This window comes from Mirounga leonina, unplaced genomic scaffold, assembly GCF_011800145.1.
Source record: "Mirounga leonina isolate KUSES-001 unplaced genomic scaffold, KU_Mleo_1.0 Mir_91, whole genome shotgun sequence".
In the NCBI taxonomy this organism is placed as follows: Eukaryota; Metazoa; Chordata; class Mammalia; order Carnivora; family Phocidae; genus Mirounga; species Mirounga leonina.
This window is the reverse complement of record NW_023270839.1, coordinates 45,395,467-45,418,105: the sequence shown is the minus strand read 5'-3', so window position 1 is coordinate 45,418,105 and position 22,639 is coordinate 45,395,467. Positions and strand designations below refer to the sequence as shown.

The 22,639-nt window shown below is 44.6% G+C and overlaps 1 protein-coding gene across 1 annotated transcript in view; it reads right to left on the bottom strand.

Annotated features, from left to right (window-relative positions):
* Window positions 1-22,639, bottom strand: part of THSD4 (thrombospondin type 1 domain containing 4) — a 574,978-nt gene that overhangs the window by 39,573 nt on the left and 512,766 nt on the right. The window contains exons 10-12 of the mRNA XM_034994843.1: window positions 8,762-8,937; window positions 6,261-6,357; window positions 1,589-1,864 (exon numbers count right to left, since the gene is read on the bottom strand). Coding sequence (XP_034850734.1) covers window positions 1,589-1,864; window positions 6,261-6,357; window positions 8,762-8,937 — 549 coding nt within the window. The remainder of the gene's footprint in view (window positions 1-1,588; window positions 1,865-6,260; window positions 6,358-8,761; window positions 8,938-22,639) is intronic.

Here is a 22,639-nt window from a genome sequence, read left to right as displayed (position 1 = left end):
AAAAAAAAAAAATCCCCAAACCACTTTTCTTAGTGTATCAGTTTCCAAGCAACAGGAACTTCTTGGGATAAAGCCTTCCCATTTCCGTGGCCACCTCGCCTCCAAGGACAGCGGTTTTAGCGTCACAAATAGGACTTCCTTACAAACAGGAGGCCATTTACCATGCAGACAGTACCCTTGCCTCATGGTTCCTTGTGGTCTCAGACAGATCCTTGCACTGAGGAGCTAGGCCACCTTGAAACTGAGAAACAGCCTCAATTTCCAACCCAGGTGCCAGACCTTCAATAAGGGGCTTCAGGACACATTCCACGCCTACCTTAACTTTGGAGTTTTCAAGGAAAACTAACCCCAGATCCAGCCCACGGTTCAGACTGATACTAATATTGACCCCTCTGCCCACAGCCTCCTTTGCTTTGAGCCCATCAAAACTCGCTTTCTTTAAATGTCACCTGAACTCCATCTGCCCTTCTCCCAAATCCTGTAACTCTTTTCTTTGTTTGGAGAGACACCATTTGTTCCTTCTGGTGTCTCTGGCGTGTGGTCTCCCTTTCTGCAAGGAGTCCATGGAGCTGGTGTGGCTGGGCTGCAGGCTTGCCCCCGGGGTCGTAGCGGATGGGGTTAGGATAATGGGACAATACACAGCGAAGATTTTACGGAGAGAACCGTGGGGAGCTGTGAGTGTTGGTGAGCGTAAGAGCCGGCTCACACCTCAAGCCCCGTGAATGTGCTTTTTTTTCTGGAATCTTAGATTTGAGAATGAGTTTTACTTGGTATTTGTGTACGTACACCTCAACTTCTTGATCTTAAACTCGGTGAACACATTCTGTGGTTATTCATGAGCTTGTCATGCAGGAGAGGGTTAACTCAGCAGGCCTGGGGTGCTCAAACCTTGCACACTCCAAAGAAAGTCCTGTCTTCAGGACTGGCCTTTGGAGCAGGGCTGGAGACAACCTTTGAGCCCGTGGGATATTCTGCTGATCGGAGTGTTTTTCCACACTGTATCAGTTTGACAAGATAGTTTATGCCAACATGCGATTTGGCTGAATGCCTGTATTTGTGGGCCTGTGGTCTTGGCCACGTTCTATCTATCAGTCTGACTTCTGGGTGCTAAAGGCTGAGTAGCTAATGTAAATCATGTGGGGGCTCCATGCCTATGTGATTGAGTCACAGTAAGCCCAAACCTCAATTATCTAGTTGGCAATAGTTGGTTTTGCTGTCACCCATCACTGCTGGGAGAATTCAGTGCATCCGGGTGCAACTCTCTTGGGATGGGACACCTGGAAGCTGGCCCCCGGTTTCTCCTGGACTTTGCCCCACGTGCGTTTTCCCCTGATGATACCCACCTGTATCCTTTCACAGTAATAAGTTGTGACCACAAGCATAGCAACTCTTCTGAGTCTTGTGTGTCCTTCCTTTGGCTCATCAAGCTTGAGGGTGGTCTTGGGGACCCTCCACCCAATGTCATACCAATGAACCATCTCACAGTCAGACTCAAGGAGGGGAAGCTGCGCCATGTCTCTTGAGCCCAGCCACCCAATCCTTGCCCAGGGGGTCTGCAGAGACCCTCCTTGCCCGCACTCGAGCTCACCTTTCCCACAACTTGTGGAGCATTCTGTGGTCCCCAGCTGCTTCCAGTTGTGGTCCCGGCTTCGCCGCGGGGGCTGCGGGGCTGCCGGCACCACGTTGTCTGGTCGATGGGAAGAAAATCCATCCGGATGCCTGACTGGGAAGGTCTGTGCCGATTCCGAGGTGAATACTTCGGGGGCCCCACCGTGCACATCTTCCTTCTCCTCGGCCTCTTCTTTCTCTTCTCCCTCCTCCTGGCTCCTCCCGTCTGTTCCCAGCTGGCCATTGAAGGGCTCCCCTAGGAGAGGCAGGTGCACACACACAGAAGTAAGACTGGTCTGGACCCGGAGTCCTCCCGAGGACATCCCTTGGACATTAGAAATTACATAGCATGAGGTCATTTCCAATCCATAGCACGTGTATTTTAAACACGCAGATGCCAGTTTCCCTAATATTCAAAACATTGTTAAAAATGAGTAAGAAAAAGATGAATGTCTCAGTAGAGGAAAAGCAGGCAAGGGCCAGGAAGAGGCGAGTCACATAAAAGGAAATACTTTAAACAGCCCAAAGTCACACAAAAAGGCCCAACTTCACTCATAATGAAACAACTACATGTGAAAACAAAAACAACCACCACAACTTTATTAGCCTCACAATAAAGCAGAGGAACTTTGGAGACCCCTAAATCCCTAAACCCCTCATTGAAGATACAGGAAAACAGGGGAGGAGGAGCCTGCTGATAGACACAAAGTTTTGGAGGGCAATTTGGCCATATCTACCCAAGTTTGTTTTATTTATTTATTTATTGAATTTTTATTTTATTCAAATTCAATTAATTAATATATAGTGTATTATTAGTTTCAGAGGTAGAGGTCAGTGATTCATCAGGTGCATAGAACACCCGGTGCTCATTACATCACGTGCCCTCCTTAATACCCGTCACCCAGTTACCCCATCCCCTCCACCCTCCTCCCCTCCAGCAACCCTCTACCCAAGTTTTAAATGCACATACCCCTTGACCTAGGGATTCAGTTTCTAGGACATTTATCGTACAAATATTCCCATTCTTTTACACAAAGCTGTATGTACAAGCATGGCTCCTAAAGCGTGTTTTGAAATAGCCAAATAGTAGAGTGAACTTAAATGTCCACCAGGGTACCGGTTAAAATACGTCATGCTACAACCACGAACGGATGCTATGTTATTTTTTTTCTTTTAAAGAATGAAGCAAAATGTATGTTGTGACACGGAGATATGACTGATGCATTGTTTGATGAAAGAAAAAAGCACAGCAGGATTCATTTTGTATATGCATCCACACAGGTGTGGCAGGACCCCTTACGAGAGATTAAATTTGTGTTCTGCCCTTGTGTCTGTCCCACGTCTCCCAGGCCAAGTGGCCAAGCCCTTAGGTTTTCTGGACTCGGATTTTTGCAGGGAAGTAAAAGCTGCTGGACGTCAACAGCTCTTCTTTCTCACAGTGAAAGCCTGAGTTCTCAGTAAGGATAACAAGGCCCAGATACTGGGGCCAGCCAATGGGAAGAGAAGGAGGAGGAAAGAGGAGGGAAAAGATGGAGAGGGAGAGGGAGAGATGTTTTCAGGGCAAGGAGAGGCCGAAGTCAGAAGGCCAGAGTTTCTTGAGCACCATAGACCTTACCTGTACCAGACAGGGATCTTTACTCATACTGGCGGGGTGTGTGGAGAGCCTCCGTATTTACTGAGATAGAGTTTTCTATAAGTGTCAAGGAAATCTGAAGTTGAGGCAAGACCTAAGTTAGACTTCTGGAAAAGACTGGCATGCGATGTTCCCTGTACACTTAGACCGCAGACAAAGGTTCAAATTGCTTATAAGCATGTTTCTACATGCACAGGAAAGGGCTGGGTGGAATCCCTTCAAATCATGAAGAGATATTCCCTCTTGGAATGGGATTGGGGGATGAGGTTGGGACATATTGTTGTTGTTGTTGTTTTTTTAAGTAGACTTTATTCTTTTTTAGAGCAGTTTTAGGTTCACAGCTCAATTAAGTGGCAAGTACAGAGTTTCCATACCTCCTCTGGCCCCACATAATGCACTTACCGCCCTCATCAACATCCCGCACCAGAGTGGTACATCTCTTACCATCTGTGAACCTGCATCAACACATCATTATCACCCAAAGCCCATAGTTTTCATTAGGGTTCATTTTGGTGGTGTACATTCTATGGATCTTGACAAAAGTAGAATACCATGTATCCATCATTACACTATCATCGAGAATAGTTTCACTGCCCTAAAAATCCTCTCTGTCTGCCTATTCACCCCTCACTCTCCCTTAACCCCTGGCAACCACTGATCTGTTTACTGTCTCCAAAGTTGTGCCATTTCCACAATATCATATAGTTGGAATCATACAGTATGGAGACTTTTCAGATGGGCTTCTTTCACTTAATAATGCACATTTAAGTTTCCTCCATGTTTTTCCATGGCTAGGTAGCTCATTTCTTTTTGTGCTGAGTAATATTCCACTAGCTGAATGTACCTCAGTTTATCCATCCATTCACTGAACGAAGGACATCTTGGTTGCTTCCAAGTCTGGGCAATTATGGAGCACTTGCATCTTTATATATTTTTATTTTGATTGAATATTGTTCAAGCATATACTAGTTTGATACAAAACAAGGAGGCAAATTCCAGAGTTACTGTAGAATCCAGTTAAAATTTAGGACTTTCCCCACCCTGTACCACTTACAACACTTCATGGCTTAAAATATTAAATACAATTTAAATCAACAGAATCAAGACTAGGCATACTGATGTAAGTGAGACTAAAATATTACCAGACAAAAACATTTAAAAATCTTTTGTACACCTTGCATGCACTGGGCACTACACTGGGATGGACACCTCATATTCAATCTCCTCCACTGCCTGACCCCTTCAAGAAAAACCTTCGAGTGTAGGGTTTTTCTCTTCACTATTTTGTAGATTGGAAATGTGCTCAGAGAAGTTTCTGACTTGCCTGAAGGTGCACAGCAAGAAAGAGGCAGAGCTGGACTCGAGTTCATGGAGGGTAAAGCCTGAGTTCATGGAGAGTAAAGCCTACTACAGAATGCCCCTCCTCACTAACTTTTTACAACTGACTCCTTCTGGGCCCGCCCTGTCCCAGGTAGCCAGTTCCATACTACCCATTAGCTGAGACCCATCAGGCTTGTTATCAATCATCATCACCCTGTAGGATTTCAAATAGTCTGTCCAATTGTCCTTATCCATCAGCATCAGATTTCAGGAACCTCAATATTCTGCCATCTGAGCTTCGTTTCTCAGACTGTGGATCGTTCCTGCAAATGGCTCGAACATTGTGTCGGGCTGAGTGTGCTGACTTGCAGTTTAGACAATATGCGCAGCCCACGTGCCCGGTACACACCCTGCTTTCTCCAAGGAGCCAGGTTGTTCTTCCCTGACCTGTGACAGTCAGATAACTCGGTTATCCATTTGGCGGGCCAGGCCTCACATCTGTGCCCTCACTTCCTGGGACAGGTGTCAGAGCAGGTAACCCTAAGCGATATAACAGACAGCAGACTAAGGTCACTGTGGGACCGGGGCAATAAGTCCATTTCTTTGAGCTTCCATTTCCTACTTTTTAAAATGAGGCCAAAAACAGCCCCTTGCTCTGAGCACTGTCGTGATAATTTGATGAGTTCATCTATGTGAAGGGCTCAGCAATGTCTGGCACACAGCAAGGACTCCGTGCACGTGAGTGATATTATCATTGATATTTATGTAGGCCTTCCTGTTCAAAAGATGGAAAAAACAGTCTCCATTTGGGTGGTGGGTTCCATTATCATTTGGTAAAGAAATATCTGCAGAGCCGGAGGGCTGCCTGCTGTATCTATCAGCAGAGCCCATAGGAAAGAGGTAGATAATTAGGTGTGAACTCATTATTCTTTTCTTTCAAGTCAGGAGAAGCAAAAGGGGACCAAGAGAAAAGGCATGAGGTGGACAGAATAATGGCCCTCTGAAGGTGTCTGCCTCCTAATCCCTGGAACTGTAAGTATGGTACCTTGTATGGCAAGAGGGACTTTGCAGATGTGATGAAGTTAAAGATTTGGGGATGGAGAATGGTCCTGGATTGTCTGGCTGGGCCCAGAGATGTGATGATGGAAGAAGGGGGTCGGAGTCCGAGATCTGAAAGTGCTACTCAGTTAGCACTGAAGATGCAAAAAGAGGCCAGGAAGAAAGGAGTGCAGGAGGCCTCTTGAAGTGAAAAGGGCAGGGCGACAGAACCTTTTAGAGCCTCCAAGGGGAGCGTGGCCTGCCGACACCTTGATTCCAGCCCAGCAAAACCCATTTTGGACTTCCGGAACTCCTGAACTGTAGGATAGCAAATGTGTGTTGTTTTAAGCCACCATGTTTGAGGTAATTTGTTATATGGCAGGCAGCTCTAGGAAACTAGTATCAGGTATCTCAAAATGTTGAACTGGAAAGACAGACTCAGGATGTTCACCTCATTTCTGAATCAAGTGAATGAGACCCTCTTATCAGCAAAGGCTCAGACAAGTGGTGAAGCATCCTCTGATGTCAAGGGCGTGTCCGTGGGTTTTCTCTCTGTTGACTGAGAGACACAAGGGAGATGCACAAGAAGAGACAGAGGGCTTTAAGAAGAAACGATGGGCGGGGGGGAGGGGCTGCTTGGCAGGAGAACAAGAGATTTTACCTGGTCTCCTGTGAGGAGGCACCTGTGGGCTGATGGCGTTGGTCCCCATGATGACGTACTCATAGTGGACTCCTGGGTTGGGCTGCTGGTGTATCATCTGACAACACAGACATCAACGTCACTGCACCGGGACACACTCACATCCCTTTCCTGCTGGCCCAAGGTCCCCTGGTATACATGGCACTATCCATAAATGAGTGGGTTGATTCAGATCTGATCGTATTAGTGAGCCTGTGACAGATTAAAGGAAAGCTCTTCCCAGATGGGTTTTTTGCTTTTGAAGAATGAAGGACTTAGAAGAAAACTGGTCTGAAAGTCAAGATTTTATACATTCCAAATAGGAAGATGGGAGCAATGGTAGTAGAACCTTTCTGTTGGCTCTCAACCATCTCACACCACGGTTTAGATTGTGCTCGGTTCTCTCAAAATGGCCAAGCCATGTGTATGTGCCAGGGGAACTCATTTGAACACTAGGGGGCGAGATAGAGTCACGCCAAGAAGAGCCAACCCTCTTGGGCAGAGCCAGGCTGTGATCCTGTATGTTCCTTCAAAGAACCCTTCCTGGCCATGAGGCTGGCTCAGGAAAGGTCTGCCCCACCCTCTCCCTCGTCCACTTTCCGGGTCTCATCCCCTCTCATCCATGGAAAGCTCCAGAACCACAAAGACATGGGGTCAGGACAACCGGTGTCAGGGAAGTAAGTGTCCCTGGTTCCTATTCTCTCAGGAACCAATGACAAAAGCAGGATATCAAGCAGGAAACTGCAGAAGGCCATGGAAGTCAAGAATTAAACATCCTCTGGGACAGAAAGCACAACATAAATCAGCATGGCTTTGCAGAATAAATCCCTCCCTACTGGCTTCGGAACACACAGTCCTTTGTGCCCATGGCCTTGCTGGTGAGAAGGAGCAGAAGGGGAGTCTGCAGTGTGAATATGAACCAGGCAAGAAGGAGACACTGTCCCGTTCTGATATTTCTGCCTCTACTGCTTTCTAAAGGGGTTCTCCTGTTGACCAGCTGTATAACCTAGAGCAAGTCCCATGGTCTCACAGTTTTTGATTTCCTCATCTGGAGGAGGAGCTTAGAATCACAGCTGTCTCTTAGATCCTTTAAAAGCACAAGCGTCTCCCAGTCACCCCTGCACAGTGGGTCCTGCTGGTTCATGAGAGTGTCTGTTCTGTCCACCATCATCCCTTTACCAGCTCTCTCCAGGGGAAATGGGGCCTCCATTCTACAAACCACCCGAGGGAAGGCAGACATGAGAACCACTGAGCTCCTGACACCCAGGAACCATGGTGGTGAATACAGAACCCCAAGGGATGAAGGGGTGTGGCCCTGGCTCCACTGTTTACCCCCAATTCCCTCATTTCTCTTTTCACATATTCTGACTGTGGGTCTGAGGCCGGAAACCCCCCTCGCCTCTCTTATGCCTTTTCTGCATGAGCATTCTGCCAGTGCAAACCTTGTCTCGTTTATGAAGTTATTGTTGGCCACCACATCCTAGACCACCCACAGTGGGCCCTTAAAGACCAGGGTTTTTTACCCCTGATGCCATTTGAAATTTACCTGAAGTCCAACAACCAACTGGACAGTCTTAAAAAAAATATTCAAAATTAACTATAACAAGGCTTCTTTTATAGTTTCTAGTCTATGAGCCACCAGGCCCAACAGGAATGAACATGTAATTATATAATTGGAGAACTAATATTTATAAAATTCTAACACAGCAAACTAGCATGTAGATTTGCATGGCTTTGGAGATGGTAAGAGAAGGCAGATCCGTGGGTGAGGTCGTCTTTGTCAAAACCTGATTTCGAGCTTTTATTTCTTGTCACTTTTTTTTTTTTTTTTTTTATTTCCTGATCTTTTTAAGAAGACTGGATCTTAGTGCTTTCTTTAAAAAATAAGGACCATTTTAAACTCTGGGGCGACTTCATAATTTAGTTTCTTGTAAAATAAATCCCACATTTTGTCTTCTACCAGGCAAGGAACCTGTAGTAAACCTCTATATTGTTACTCAGAGCTTTATTGTATCATCTGGAGTACTCTGGAGCTCTTGTTTCTTCATTCGCTTTAATAGAATTTGAAGAGGGCTGGGAACTTGAGCGGTCGTGTCTTGCTTTAGGGCATTTGCTTTCTTTTGCCATAAAAAGAAAACATGCCAAATTAGCATTAGGAGAAAAGTGCCTGGAGGGGAGCCAATGCTCATGAAATAAAGGATATGTTTTGCCTCTGATTTGGTTCAACAAGTGAAAATGGTTATAGGGGGTCAATAAACTCTGAGGGTAATAAGCATCTGGTAAAGTTTAAGGTTTCTGTGAGCTAGGTACATTCAGAAATGAGTGGCAAAAATGAATGCCAAGCACCTCGGCATCTCCAAAGGCTCAGCTCGAATGGTTTTATTGAGCACAGGCAACAATTTGTTGCTTATTTGTGCTAAGTGTGGTCCTTGGAAGAAACATAAGATGCAAAATCCCAACAGTCCAGAAACATCCAAACTCACATAGACATCCAAGATCTCATTCGTGGGGCCTTCAGCCAAAAAGGATTCTCCAGCGGTGCTCGAAATCTCATTTGGACGCTTGTAGGTGAACATGGTCCCTCCGCCCTCGTATTTTCCAGGCCGGTCAATTGCCCAGTTCCCGTTGATGATGGAGCGGCCAGAACGACTTCGCAAAGCTGTCAAGAACAACAACAACAAAAAGAACAATAAGACAATTCCTTGAGTAAGCCCACGGGGTGCACAAGAAAGTGAACTGGCTTATTCTAAATTCATCAAAGTGTTTCCTGAGGATCCACTATGAAGATCTACTATGGAGAAGATCCACTATGTGCCAGGCACTGAGCTCAGCCCTGAGGGGGTGAGGCATCTAGGGCTCGACCACTTTCTTCAACCAGCTCAATCCCTTCCACCACTTGGACTTAGTAGAGAAAGGAGGAGTGGGAGTGGTTAGGAGAGAAGGGGAAGAGGGGAAGGAGAAAGAAGAAGAAGAGGAAAGGAGAGAAAGGGGAACTGTGTCATATCCCATTATCTAGGTGAGAGGTTGCACATGGGCAGCCTGGGAGCTGATTTTGGCCCACAGATAAGCTTAGTTTGGCCTTCATGGTGTTTTGTTTTGTTTTTAAATAATTAAACCCAAACCCAATTTGGGTTCTCTAGCTTCTAGCTTGTCATGTAAAACAAGAAGACATGTTAGCATTGGCTCGACATCCCCTCACCGCAGCAACCAGCTGGAGCTGAGGAGGACCGCCCCGTTAGATGGGGTCTGTGTGCTCTGGTTTGCCCCAACCCCACCGCTCCTTAGGACTCCCCGACACTGAGGCTAAGTTTCAGTTTATTGCCCATTCATTTATGACTATGGATTATTTATTCCATCTATGATCATGCTGGCATTGTTATTTGTCTCACAGAATAGAAATTTTCTTATAATTCTTTCTACTGGTAGGTCTACTAAAAGTGACAAAGCTAAAGATAGGTCTAAGTGGGTCCCATGATTTTCTCCTACCTGATCACCTTCATTCATTTGTATGACCTTCCTGACTTCTGTGGGCTTTTGAGGCTAGATGCTCCCACATACACAGTCAAAATTGATCCTCATGACACTGCCAAGCAGGTGTCCCCAACTCTCAGAGCATGGTTCAGGGATGAGAGGGAACTTGTTCAAGTTCATGAAGATGAGAAGCGATAGAACGGTATCCACACTTAGGAGGGAGGTAAGAAAGGAGAATAGGGGCAAGGAACAAAGTGTTCAGTTAATGAGAGAAGAAAGGACAGCATGTGAGAGCTGACTTTCTTCCTTTAGGCATTTGGCACCTTTGAACCCCCAAGCCAATGGTGGATTGAGTTTAAAAGACATCCAGTGTTAAGTGTCTTATACATAGTGGGCCTGTGATGGTCACTGGCTCTTTGCAACTTCACTTGCACAGAATTACTAAATTTAATTTTGTACAATGTATTATGGAAAAATTTATATATAAACCAAAGCAGTGAGAACAGTATAATAAACCTCTGTGTATACATCAGCTTCAGTAATTATCAACTCATGGCTTATCCTGTCTCACTCTGCAAATCCCAGACCCCATTTATCCTTACATTTTTCAGGAGGTGTCTCTAAAATATAAGGAACCTTTGTTTCTTAAACCCATTTTCAGCAGCATTTCTACAGTGGGCCTCCGGGGGCCGGCAGAGTCAGAGCTGCTCCACGGGGTGGCAGAGCTTCCTATTTAGAGCAGGGGACCCCACAGACTCCATCCCTGGCTGGCTGGTTGCCATGGCCACAGCTGTGGAGCACTGAATACCAAATTATAAAATCAATTCAGCTTGAGTGATAAAGAAGGTCAAGAGTAGAGACTGAGGAAGAGTAGGTTTGGGGCCGTTTTCTCTCAAAAATCACACTTGAGAGTGGTCCATATGGTCTCCAATTCCTCACTTCCCATTCATTTCTCAACCAGCTCCAACCTGATTCCTGACCCCACTAGTCCATTGAAACAATTCAAATTAATGTCACCAAGCCCTCCATGTTGCTAAATCCAACGGGCATCTTCCAGGCCTTCCCTTGCTAGACGTCTCAGTAGAATTCGGCACTACTGACCACTCCATCCTAATTGAAACATTCTTTCTCTGGTTTCTGAGACACCACAGTCAGCTTGCTGTCCTCCTGCTCTCGGGATGCTCAATCATTCTTCTTTTCTGTGTCATCTTTCTCTACTTGGCTACCAATTATTAGCATTCCTTGAGGATGAAGATTTGGGTGCTGTACTTTCTTGGGCAAGTTCATCTATGCCATGGTTTTAATTACTGTATTCTGCTGGCTTCCAAATTTGTTTCCAATCCAGAGTTCTCCTCTGGTCCCAGACTTCTTTATCTGATGGCTTACTTGACAGTTTCACTCAGATGTCTAAGACTGAACTCACCCTTGACCTCTTCCAGTGTCTCCTATGTTAGTAAGTGGTACCACCACCTACTTCATCAGAAATGGAGGAATTATCCTTGACCCCTCCCCCTTCCTTATCCCCTATATCCAATCCAATCATCAAATTTTTTTTAAAGATTTTATTTATTTATTTGACAGAGAGAGAATGAGAGAGAGCACATGAGATGGGGGAGGGTCAGAGGGAGAAGCAGACTCCCCGCCGAGCAGGGAGCCTGATGCGGGACTCGATCCAGGGACTCCAGGATCATGACCTGAGCTGAAGGCAGTCGCTTAGCCAACTGAGCCACCCAGGCGCCCACCAATCATCAAATTTTATTTGACCTCCTCTATATTTCTTGAACCCATCAACTTCTCTCCACGTCCACTGCCATAATCTAGGGCAAGACCACCACCAGGTCTCATCTGGACTAACTCGAAAACTGTCTAATTGATCTAGCTATTTCCCTTCTTTGCAGCCAGAGTAATGTCTTCAGAATGCAGGTTTGACCATCAGCTGTGGCTCAACACCCTTTAATGGCTTCCTATTTCTGTAAGAGAAGAAACCCCAATCCTTAATAGGTTGGAGCCCGCAGTGATGTGGTGCAGCCCCATCGTGCACCACACTTGTCTGCGCTCTGCTCCCTGGCCACCTTTTAGCTCATCTAATACATCATGTTCCCTCCACAATCCATTCTTTTCTTCCAGAAGCGTTTCTCTGAACCTGGAATCATATTTGTTCTTTAGATGTCAGCTCCTTTGGGGAGTCTTTCCCAACCCCCAGTTCAGGCCTTCTCTTTTTTATGTGCTTAAGGGATGCAAAAGCCTCTCCTCCAAGGCATTTAATTCAGTCTGTACACACATCCATTCAGAACATGATTGAACTAATGTTTGTCTCCCAGAGCACTGCAAGCTCCCCTCACTGTTACAGGTCTAGTGACCAGCGCAGTGTTTACCATATAGTAGGAATTCATATTTGTTGAATGCAAAAATACATAACAGAAAAAGACACAAGCTCAAAGGAAAGATAGGCAAAGGATGATGAACAGGTAATTCAAAGAAAACCAAGTACAAATACTCTGTAAGCAAATGGAAAGATGCCCTGCCTTACTTATAATTTAAGAAATGCAAATCGGGCGCCTGGGTGGCTCAGTTGGTTAAGCGACTGCCTTCAGCTCAGGTCATGATCCTGGAGTCCTGGGATCGAGTCCCGCATCGGGCTCCCTGCTTGGCGAGGAGTCTGCTTCTCCCTCTCCGGCTCCCCCCTTTTGTGCTCTCTCTCTCTCAAATAAATAAATAAAATCTTTAAAAAAAAAAAAAAAAGAAATGCAAATCAAAACTGCAATGGTATCTTCTTGACCCACCAGACTGACAAATGTTTGAAAACATTTAATATTGCCAGAATCGGCAGGTGCGTGAGTAAGCAAACATCCATAACATTGTTGGTAGAAGGTAACCCGATTCAACCATGTTGGAGGGCAATTTGGTTATATTTTGCTAAAACTTTAAGTGCTATACACTTAACCCAAGAATTGTACTTGTAGGAGACCACTTTGAGGGATATACTTTCATAAGTATACAAAAGTGTTTGTAACAAGGATATGCCCTGCAGATTTTTTTTAAAGAGAAAACCCCAAAACAACCTAAATATGGATTGCTTACATAGTTTGTCATACTGAATGTCCATGCAGTGGGATCCATGTGGTCCCCAAAACAGTGAGATAGGTCTGTGTGGGGGGGTATGGGAAGAACTCCGTGATAAATTTAAATGAAACAAAAAATGCAGAACAGCATGTTTGGTATGATCTCATTTGTGTATAGCATATACATAAGACGTATGCACATGCATAAAACTTTTCAGAGAATATCATAAAACTCTTAACATTTGGGGACAGGAACTAGTTTGGGATGTGAGATGAGAAGGGAAACATTTACTTCACATTTTATATCTTTTTATTGCCATTTAAATTTTGTTTTACCATATGCATATATTACCTTCTTTAAAGCTTAAATCTTTTTTAGTTAACATAAAGGACATGGTACAAGCAGAAATACTCCCGAGGGATATACATATTTTCCCTTTCTTTCTTGGTTCTTCTTAAAATCCCATTCAGAGCATCCAAAGCTCAGAACTGAGGTTGGTTCTGGCTAAGATTTTATTGCTCTTAATGGCAATCTTGTAGAAGAGGTTGTTATCTGGAAACCCCCCCCCCAAAAATCCATTAAAAAAACCACCTGAAATACTGTACAGGAGAAAGCTGCATGAGTTTCCCAGGAAATAAAACACGGGGACCCCGAATCTTTTTACCATCTACTACTGTTACCCAAGCACCCGCTCTCGGGGTTTAGATGAATCTTTCACCGTATAATAGCAAAGCGTAAAAAAAGGCTGTGGGAGATTTTTAGCAGACAAGGGCCCGGTTCCATATGCCCACAGGTTAGCTTCTGAAATAGGTCCAGCACTAGCCCCCACCTGGGCTTGCATATTGAAAGCAGCTGCACCTACAATTTATGGGCCTGTAAGCAGTTCCAGTGCTATGTAATGGGTGTCCAGAACTACCCCACAAAAAGGTGCAGGTGACTCATGGCTCTTGCAAGTGGGCGTGGTCACAGAAGGTTAAGCTTTGGCGAAGCTTGTCACAGCCACGTCAATAGGAGGAAATCTCCACTCTTGTCTGACATATGGATTTTATTCGTTCTAGCTGTCAACGCTGGGTATATGTATTTGGCCTAAACTATGTGCACCAACAACGCCCTTCTCCGAGATCCATATAGGAATCACTTGCTCATCCGAGTCCTGCTTCTCAATTTATCCCACAACCTTAATGCCCGCTGTTGCCGACCCAACCACTGGTTCCCGCATCCAAACAAGAAAGGTGGTTTCTTTACGGCCAACTGATCACTGTGATCTAGACATCTGTTTTATCCTTTTTTTATTTTTTATTTTATTTTATTTATTTTTTAATTATTCAGGTTTTTAAAAAGATTTTATTTGTGACAGAAAGAGAGAGAGAGAGTGAGCATGTGCAAGCAGGGGGAGTGACAGGCAGAGGGAGAAGCAGGCTCCCTGCTGAGCAGGGACCCAGATGCGGGTCTCCTGGGATCACGACCTGAGCCGAAGGCAGACGTTTAACCCACTGAGCCACCGAGGCGTCCCTGTTTTTTCCTTTGGAAAATGAAAATCGACTCCTCCCACTAACAAAATTCCAAGTTTCAGTAGTTCTTAGAAGCTATCTGGGAAGTAGCATAACAAGCTCGAGGGCGAAGGGGTCAGACAGACATCACTGGCCACCACCACAAGGCCCGCTGGAGGGCTGAGCCCTGCCATTTTTGCTCCAGTCTATGAGCTTTCATGGAAGCTCACACGTGGGCACAAACCCAAGTGAGTCTCAGAGTATGTTAGCTAATGTGGATGTCCTGAAAATGGAGCACGCCTACTCACATCATATGACCACTTTGGAGAGGTCTGTCAGTTACATCCTTATCGTAGCCTTCCTTCTATTATAAATTCAGCGACCAATCATAATACTAGCAGTACCGTGACTGTGTCATCAATAGAAATCCACATGTATTCATATGACATTACAGCTGTTACAGGTATTTTGGAATTTTTAAGAAAGATTTTATTTATTTATTTCAGAGAGAGAGAGCGAGAGCAAGAGAGAGTGCAAGCATGGGAGTGGGGGTGGGGGGGAGAGGGAGAAGCAGACTCTCTGCTGAGCAGGGAGCCTGACATGGGGCTCGATCCCAGGACCCCAGGATCATGACCTGAGCCGAAGGCAGTCGCTTAACCGACTGAGCCACCCAGGCGCCCGAGATCTCCTATTTTAATGTTAAAGAAGCACATGCTACTAAAAATTACTAAGAAGCAAATCTGTTTTCTAAAAATATGGTGATAATTATATTTCAATATAATTGGTTTTCTTTGTACTCTTCTATATCTTATATTATGGATTTAAAAACAGTAGTCTGAGAAGGTCTCCACAAACTGCCAAGGGAGTCCGTGACACAAAAAAGTGAAGGACTTCTGGCCTAATGATTTATGGTTTTCAAAGCAGAAATGTACTCACATACCATGAAAGCCAGTTGCATAAGGCAAGCAGGACACATATTACCTTTATTATACAGATGAGGAAATAGGCTCAGGGAGATTAAATTTCTTGCTCAAGCTCACAGATTGTTGGTAGTTTAGGACTTGAACTTTGATGTTCTGATTTCATCTTCTTCCCGTTACACCAGTAGTTCTCAGAGACTGGTCCCCGGACCAGTAGAAACCCACCTCCTGGAAGCTCTTAGAGGTAGAGGCTCAGGCTGGTTGACTCAGAGACTCAGGGGTGGGGTCCAGCATCCAGGGTTAACAAGCCCTCCACGTGGTTATGGTGCATTTAAAGTTGGAAACCCACTCTTATTTTATTATATTTTAATTTTTGTTATAACCATCTCTTATTGTTGAGTCCTGATCAAAAGAGAAAGCTTCTCGATCAAGGGAAGCATGGTTTTACTTCACATATCTGGCTTTGCCTGGACAACAGAGCAGACGCTGAGAGTGGAGAAGACCAAGGGACAGTCTGGGGGTGTGGCCTTCATTCCACTCTACCACTGAAGTTCTCACTGCCATGCCCGCCCTCCCGGTCTGTGGGCATTTAGGATTCCCAGAGCCAACCTTCCCAGGGATTGCGTGATCAGTAAGCAATCCTAGAGGGCACCAGGAATCCTATATACACACGAGGCAGACGCCATTAAGGGTTTGGATTGTGACTGACCCTGGCGGGGGTGGGGAGAGAGTCCAATTCAGCTCAACAATAAAAAATGATCTCAGGACACTGGGTAAGCCCACATACAGTATTGTCAAATCCAAGGATGCACACTTCTCCCCTATTCTCACATTACAGATGTGGCATGTGTCTTAGGACAGAAAAGCAACAGTTGCCAGGCAGATGACTAAGTTCTGATGTCGTTGTCACTTCCTGAACACATGTGAGATTCGTTTGAGTAAGTCACTTCAGTTGAGCGAATTTCCAGCAGCCCAATTTGTAGTTGTATTAATTTTTAAAAAGATTTATTTATTTGAGAGAGAGAGAGGCAGCGTGTGAGAAGGGGGAGGGGCAGAGGGAGACAGCAGCTTGAGCCGACTCCCCAAAGAGGGCAGAGCCCAACACGGGGCTCGATCTTGTGAGCCTGAGATCCTGACCTGAGCTGAAACCAAGAGTTGGTCGCTCAACTGACTGAGTCACCCAGGCGCCCCTCTGTATTAATTTTTTTAAAATTAGGATATAGTACATCTAAGAAAGTATTTGAATTATAAGTTTATAAGCTGATGATTATTTTAAAAGATTCTTTATTCATTCATTTGGGAGAGAGAGACAGAGAGAGACAGTGAGAGCACGAGCAGGGGGGAGGGGGTAGAGGGAGAGGGAGAAGCAGACTCCTCACTGAGCAGGGAGCCCAATGTGTGGCTCAATCCCAGGACCCTGAGATCATGACCTGAGCCGAAGGCAGATGCTTAACTGACTGAGCCACCCAGGTGCCCTCCCTGATGATTTTTTATATTTGTATTACACCTGTGTTACTACTACCTGAATAAAGACCATCTAGACCCCCAGAAAGCAACCTCTTGCCCCCTCAAAGTCATTACTCTGTCCCTACAAGACCCACGGTTCACCGCTACTCTGCCATCTAACACTATAGTTTTGCTCGTTTTTGTATTTCAAATCAATGGAATAATACCGTACATATTCTTTTGTGTGGACGTCTTTTACTTAACTTCATGCCCATGAGATTCATCCAAATTGTTGCATTTATCAATAGTTCATTCTTTTTCTTTTCTTTTCTTTTTTTTTTAAAGATTTTATTTATTTATTTGAGAGAGAGAATGAGAGACAGAGAGCATGAGAGGGAGGAGGGTCAGAGGGAGAAGCAGACTCCCCGCCGAGCAGGGAGCCCGATGCGGGACTCGATCCCGGGACTCCAGGATCATGACCTGAGCTGAAGGCAGTCGCTTAACCAACTGAGCCACCCAGGTGCCCAGTAGTTCATTCTTTTTCATAGCAACTTAGTGTTATATGAATATGCCATTTATTTGCCTTTTCTATTATCAGTTCGCTTTTGGGTTGTTTCTAGTTTTTGGCTCTTATGGGTAAAAGAGCTATAAACATTTGTGTATGTTTCTGCTGGACATAAGTCCTCATTTCTCCTGGTGATATACCCAGAAGTAGAATTGCTGGATTATGGGTATATATATGCTTAATTACAGTGGGCACTACCAAACATTTTTCCAAAGTGGTTGTACCCTGGAGTTGATGTTGGGAGCCAGGGATGTCACTGTGGAGAAGGAGACATAAAAGTGGAATGGGGGAAGGCCAGACAGAACCCTGTGGGGATGGATTTGACTTGGAGATAGCGTGAATTCATGATCTTGAAATTATGTATCTCACCGTGATGCCCCACAAAACTGCCCAAGGTCGGAAGTGGTTCGGAGTAAGTTTTAGGATCTGAATATGAAGAACGCTTAGAGTCCAAATTTGACGGGGACAGAAGGAAGTAGCATCTAGACAAACATATATGTTATGGTTGATTTCTATTAAGTTTATTTTCCCTGCACTATATATATATGTTATGTATAATATATATATTCCCTGCACTTATATATTTACATATGCACCCCCTTGCTAGAAGATGAGTGCTTTATTTATTTTTATTTTTTAATTTTTTAATGATTTTATTTATTTATTTGACAGAAAGACACCACGAGAGAGGGAACACAAGCAGGGTAAGTGGGAGAGGGAGAAGCAGGCTTCCCGTGGAGCAGGGAGCCTGATATGGGGCTTGATCCCAGGACCCTGGGATCATGACCTGAGCCGAAGGCAGACGCTTAACGACTGAGCCACCCAGGTGCCCAAAGATGAGTGCTTTAAAGGCAGATACTGTGACATATACATTTTTGCCCACTATTTGGCACTTGGTTGGCACTTAATAAATGCTTGTTGAATAGAAGTAAGTTATGAGCTGTATTGTTCTGATCTATCATATTTTAACCTTGGAGTTGAGATAAGAGATTCTTGGAAACTCCTTCAAGTCCTGCTTATATCTGAATAATCCTGTTTAAGAATTCCAATCTCACAAATGTCCTCCATGCCTCTTGACCACAATGGTAAATACGTGCAGTGATGCATAAAAATGTTGTTAAAAAAAGAAACCCACAAGTATTTCTCTTTAGGTAAATCCAGGTCCAGTTTGATAAAGTATTCAAATTACGGTTTCTGTTAAATAAATATACATACATATCACACAGTAATTTTTCAGTTCAGATTTGCTTTGGCATTTTGGGTTTGGAAAGAATTGAGCCTGTGTGATTCTCTAAAACATAATGCAACACAGTTGGACTGAAAATCAGAGTATTAGAGAAAGAAGGTTGGCTCTCCCTTTGACACGCTATGATCACAGGTTGAATAAGGGGAAATGCCAAGTCTTTGTTCTTATTTCATTGCTAAATTATAGCTAAGTATGGCTAATTCTCATTCTTTAAAATATTAACATTTGATTTATTTTGACTCCAAATTTCCTTTGAATACTTACTAACTATAAAGGAACTTTGTGTGTTTTTAAGCCCCAAATAATGCTGTATGAAATAGATACCATCAATGGTTTAAGTAAGAAAATAAGCTGGGCATGGCACTGGGGGGTGGGCGCTACAAAGATAAGACCACCCACAACTTTGGGAGCTCGGATACATACTGATAACATGCAAACAGAGAGGCTGTCAGAATTTCCTTGGGCACATAGAGGATTTTGGAGAGGAGGTGACATTTGAGCAGGAATTGGTAGGGTGAGGAGGTCACCAGGCAGGGGACAGGGGAGGGCATTTGGGGACAGAGAACGGTGTGGACAAAGGCTGGGGCAGGAACAGGCCTGACCTTGGAGGGGTGAGGGACAGTGTGGGGTGCTAGAGGGCACCCAGGGTGCTGGGGGCTGGAGCAGAGTGGGGGTGTGCGAGGAGCACCGCTGGACATGGGGTGGGAAGGGGAGACCTCGGGCTGACTGTGGGGCTGGGTTTTGGCACTGGAAGCCATGAAAAAATGTTGATCGGGATAATGACAGTGGAAATCTGTTTGGAGATAACGCTGCTGCTGAATAAGAAGTCCCAAAGCTCATTCACACCACAGTTGCTGAGTACCTACCATGCCTCTTCCCACCCTCAGGGGCAGCAGGTCCGCCACGGCGGCCCCAGGGGGTCTCAGGGCTTCTCTCCCCGTCATAGCTCCAAAGTCTACTCCCTGGGAGCAGGGAAGGACCATGCTTAGTACTTTCCTTTAGAAAGAATTCCAGAAGCGTTAATTGCTGCAAAGGGCCTCACTACAGCTCAGTTCATCTAGGGATAAACCTAGCATCTTTCTCACCCTAAATGAGCCTGCTTCCTAACCCCTCCATTTAAAACACTGTTCTCCCATTGCTCAGGTTCAAGTTTTGGCAACCATCTTCTGCTCTTTCCTAACTTTCTCCCTGCTAGCTGATCACTCATCAGGCGTATCATCCCCTTTGCTGCCACTGTGGTCCCCTCCATCCCTCTCCTGCCCAGTGGCCTCTTGTCTCTGTTCTCTGGTTGCCTCACAGCTGGACCGCGGCGGAGAATCATGGATCTCCCTACGTGCCACTCTAGATGAACCTTCTGAAGTGCACCTTTCCTCCTGTCTCCCGCCGGACCCCAAGCTTCCAAGCCAAGGGAAAAAGCCCACCCTCCCCTGATTCACACTCAAGGTCTTGTGTGATCCGCCCTACCTTCAGCTGCTTCACACAGCCCCTTGTTGGCATTCAATCAAATGTGGAAAATGTCAGAAATTTGTATGTCTGCTTTTTAAAAAAAAATTCAGTTGTGACTTCTCATAGGGCAGGAGCCCTGTCTTATTTAGTACCTGACAAAAAGACACTCAGAGGTTGTTGAGTACGGCTAGTGTCCCCAGCTCATCCTGAGGGTCCTATTCTAGCGTTGCTCTTTCCTGCTTCCAACCTCTTAACCCTACTCTTGGTGTCTATGCCCTGTTTTCTGACACTCCATCCATTGCTGCCTTCATTGTTTTACTATTCTAAATGCTGATTGTAAACTCCGCAAGATTTTTTTAACTTCAGGGGCAGACAGTTACATTAATCAAACTCTTCAGCTTATGACACTTTTGCTGGGCAAGACCTCGCTTGCCTTATTTTACTTTTCCCCTTCACACTGGATTCCCACTGCCATCACCCTGCCCATCCCAACAAGCACCTACACTGATGTGATATATATGTGTATGCAGAATTCAGGTAAATTTACCATGTTTCCAACAACCCTTTGCTTTTAAAGTCTACCTTTGTTTCTGTAATGACTAGAGTTTTCTAACTGTTGCATAATATTCCATGGCATACACCTGCCTCAGTTTACTTATCTGATCTCCTAGTCCTGTGGGGACTGGTTTTCTTTTTATGGTCCACAGTGTCAACAAAGAGCTGGTATTTAGAAAAAGCTCAATGAGTATTTGTTGACAAAGCCAAGAAGGTTTATTTTTATTATTATTATTATTTTTTTTAAATGTTTTTTTTTCAAAGATTTTATTTATTTATTTGAGAGAGAGAGAATGAGAGAGAGCAAGCACATGAGAGGGAAGAGGGTCAGAGGGAGAAGCAGACTCCCCGCCGAGCAGGGAGCCCGATGCGGGACTCGATCCAGGAACTCCAGGATCATGACCTGAGCCGAAGGCAGTCGCTCAACCAACTGAGCCACCCAGGCGCCCAAGAAGGTTTATTTTTAAAAAGAGCTACCTTATCAATAGTTTATCAGGGCCGACAAATGTAGGTGAAATGTAGCAACATGTCTTCAAGAATGCATCCTCCCCCTGGCACAAACAGGGAAAATTAGGAGCTGTCTAAAAAATAATATGTCAGGAAAAAAAATATGTCAGAGTTGAGACTAGAATTCAGCCTTTCCTGTCTCCTGGACGCTCTGGTCAGCTTTGTCCCAAACATTCTCATTAAGGAACATCTGTGGTGACCTCACAGAGTTGTGTTAGGATTCCACATCGGTGATCAGAAAACATAAAAAAGGAGCATCCTGCATATCCAGTAAGAAGTGAAACCCTAGGAGGTGTAACCTGCTTGGTTTGAGGGAGGAAGGCCGCAGCAGTCAGTTGTATGCAGGATGCTAGCCCACTCGCTCGCTGGCCTGGCACCACCCCAAAAGCAGGCTTCAAAGATTTACAGCATTGGTCACTAGATTGCAAAAAACCCCCAAACAACCATGACAAAGAAACACAACCCAAACATACACACACCCCACACATATACTCTATAAAACAGAAAGTGCCCTATGAACAAAAGAAGAATGTAATGAATACTACTGGGCTGTTGTGTGCACTTCACGTGTGCGTAGCCACAGAGACTCTGCTCAGCTGAACAGTGTCTCCCCAAAATTCATGTCCATCCAGAATCTGTGAGTGTGAGCTTATTTAGAAGTAAGGTCTTTACAGAATTAAAGATAGAAATACCATACAATCTAGTAATTCCACTACTGGGTATTTATCCAAAGAAAACAAAAACACTAATTCCAAAGATATGTGCACCCCAATGTTTATCGCAGCATTATTTACAATAGCCAGGATATGGAAGCAACATGAGTGTCTATCAGTAAATGAATGGATAAAGAAGATGTGGTGCATATGTATATACAATGGGATATTACTCGGCCATAAAAAAGAATGAGATCTTGCCATTTGCAAGTGCATAGATGGACCTAGAGGGTATAATGCTAAGTGAAATAAGTCAGACAAAGACAAATGCCATATGATATCACTTCTTTGTGGAATCTATTAAACAAAACAAATGAACAAACAAACAAAAAAATAGATTCTTAAATACAGAGAAGAGGGGAGGTGGGTAGGGGTGGATGGGTGAAATAGATAATGGGGATTAAGACGTATAAACTTCTAATTATAAAAAAATAAGGGGGGCTCCTGGTGGCTTAGTCAGTTAAGTGTCCAACTCCTGGTTTTGGCTCAGGTCGTGATCTCAGGGTCCTGGGATGGAGCCCTGCGTAGGGCTCCCTGCTCAGCGTGGACTCTGCTTGAGATTCTCTCTCCCTCTCCCTCTGTCCCTCCTTTATTTATAAATAAATAAATCTTTAAAGAAGTAAAAAATTGTCAGGGAGATGAAAAGTACAGCATAGGGAATATATCAAATAATATCATAATAACTTTGAATGGTGACTACACTTACGGTGAGCACGAGTAATGCATAGAAATGTTGCATCATTATAACACCTGAGACTAATATAACACTGCATGTTAATTATACTTCAGTTAAAAAATTGGTGGCCAAAAATAGGAAGCTTGAAGCATAACTTGAATCCAGTGAAAAAATTCGAGCATGTGAGGGAAATTCCCAAATGGATCTGATGGTGGTGGTGCGGGGGGTTCCAAGATGGCAGCAGTAATTCATCCCTAACTAGT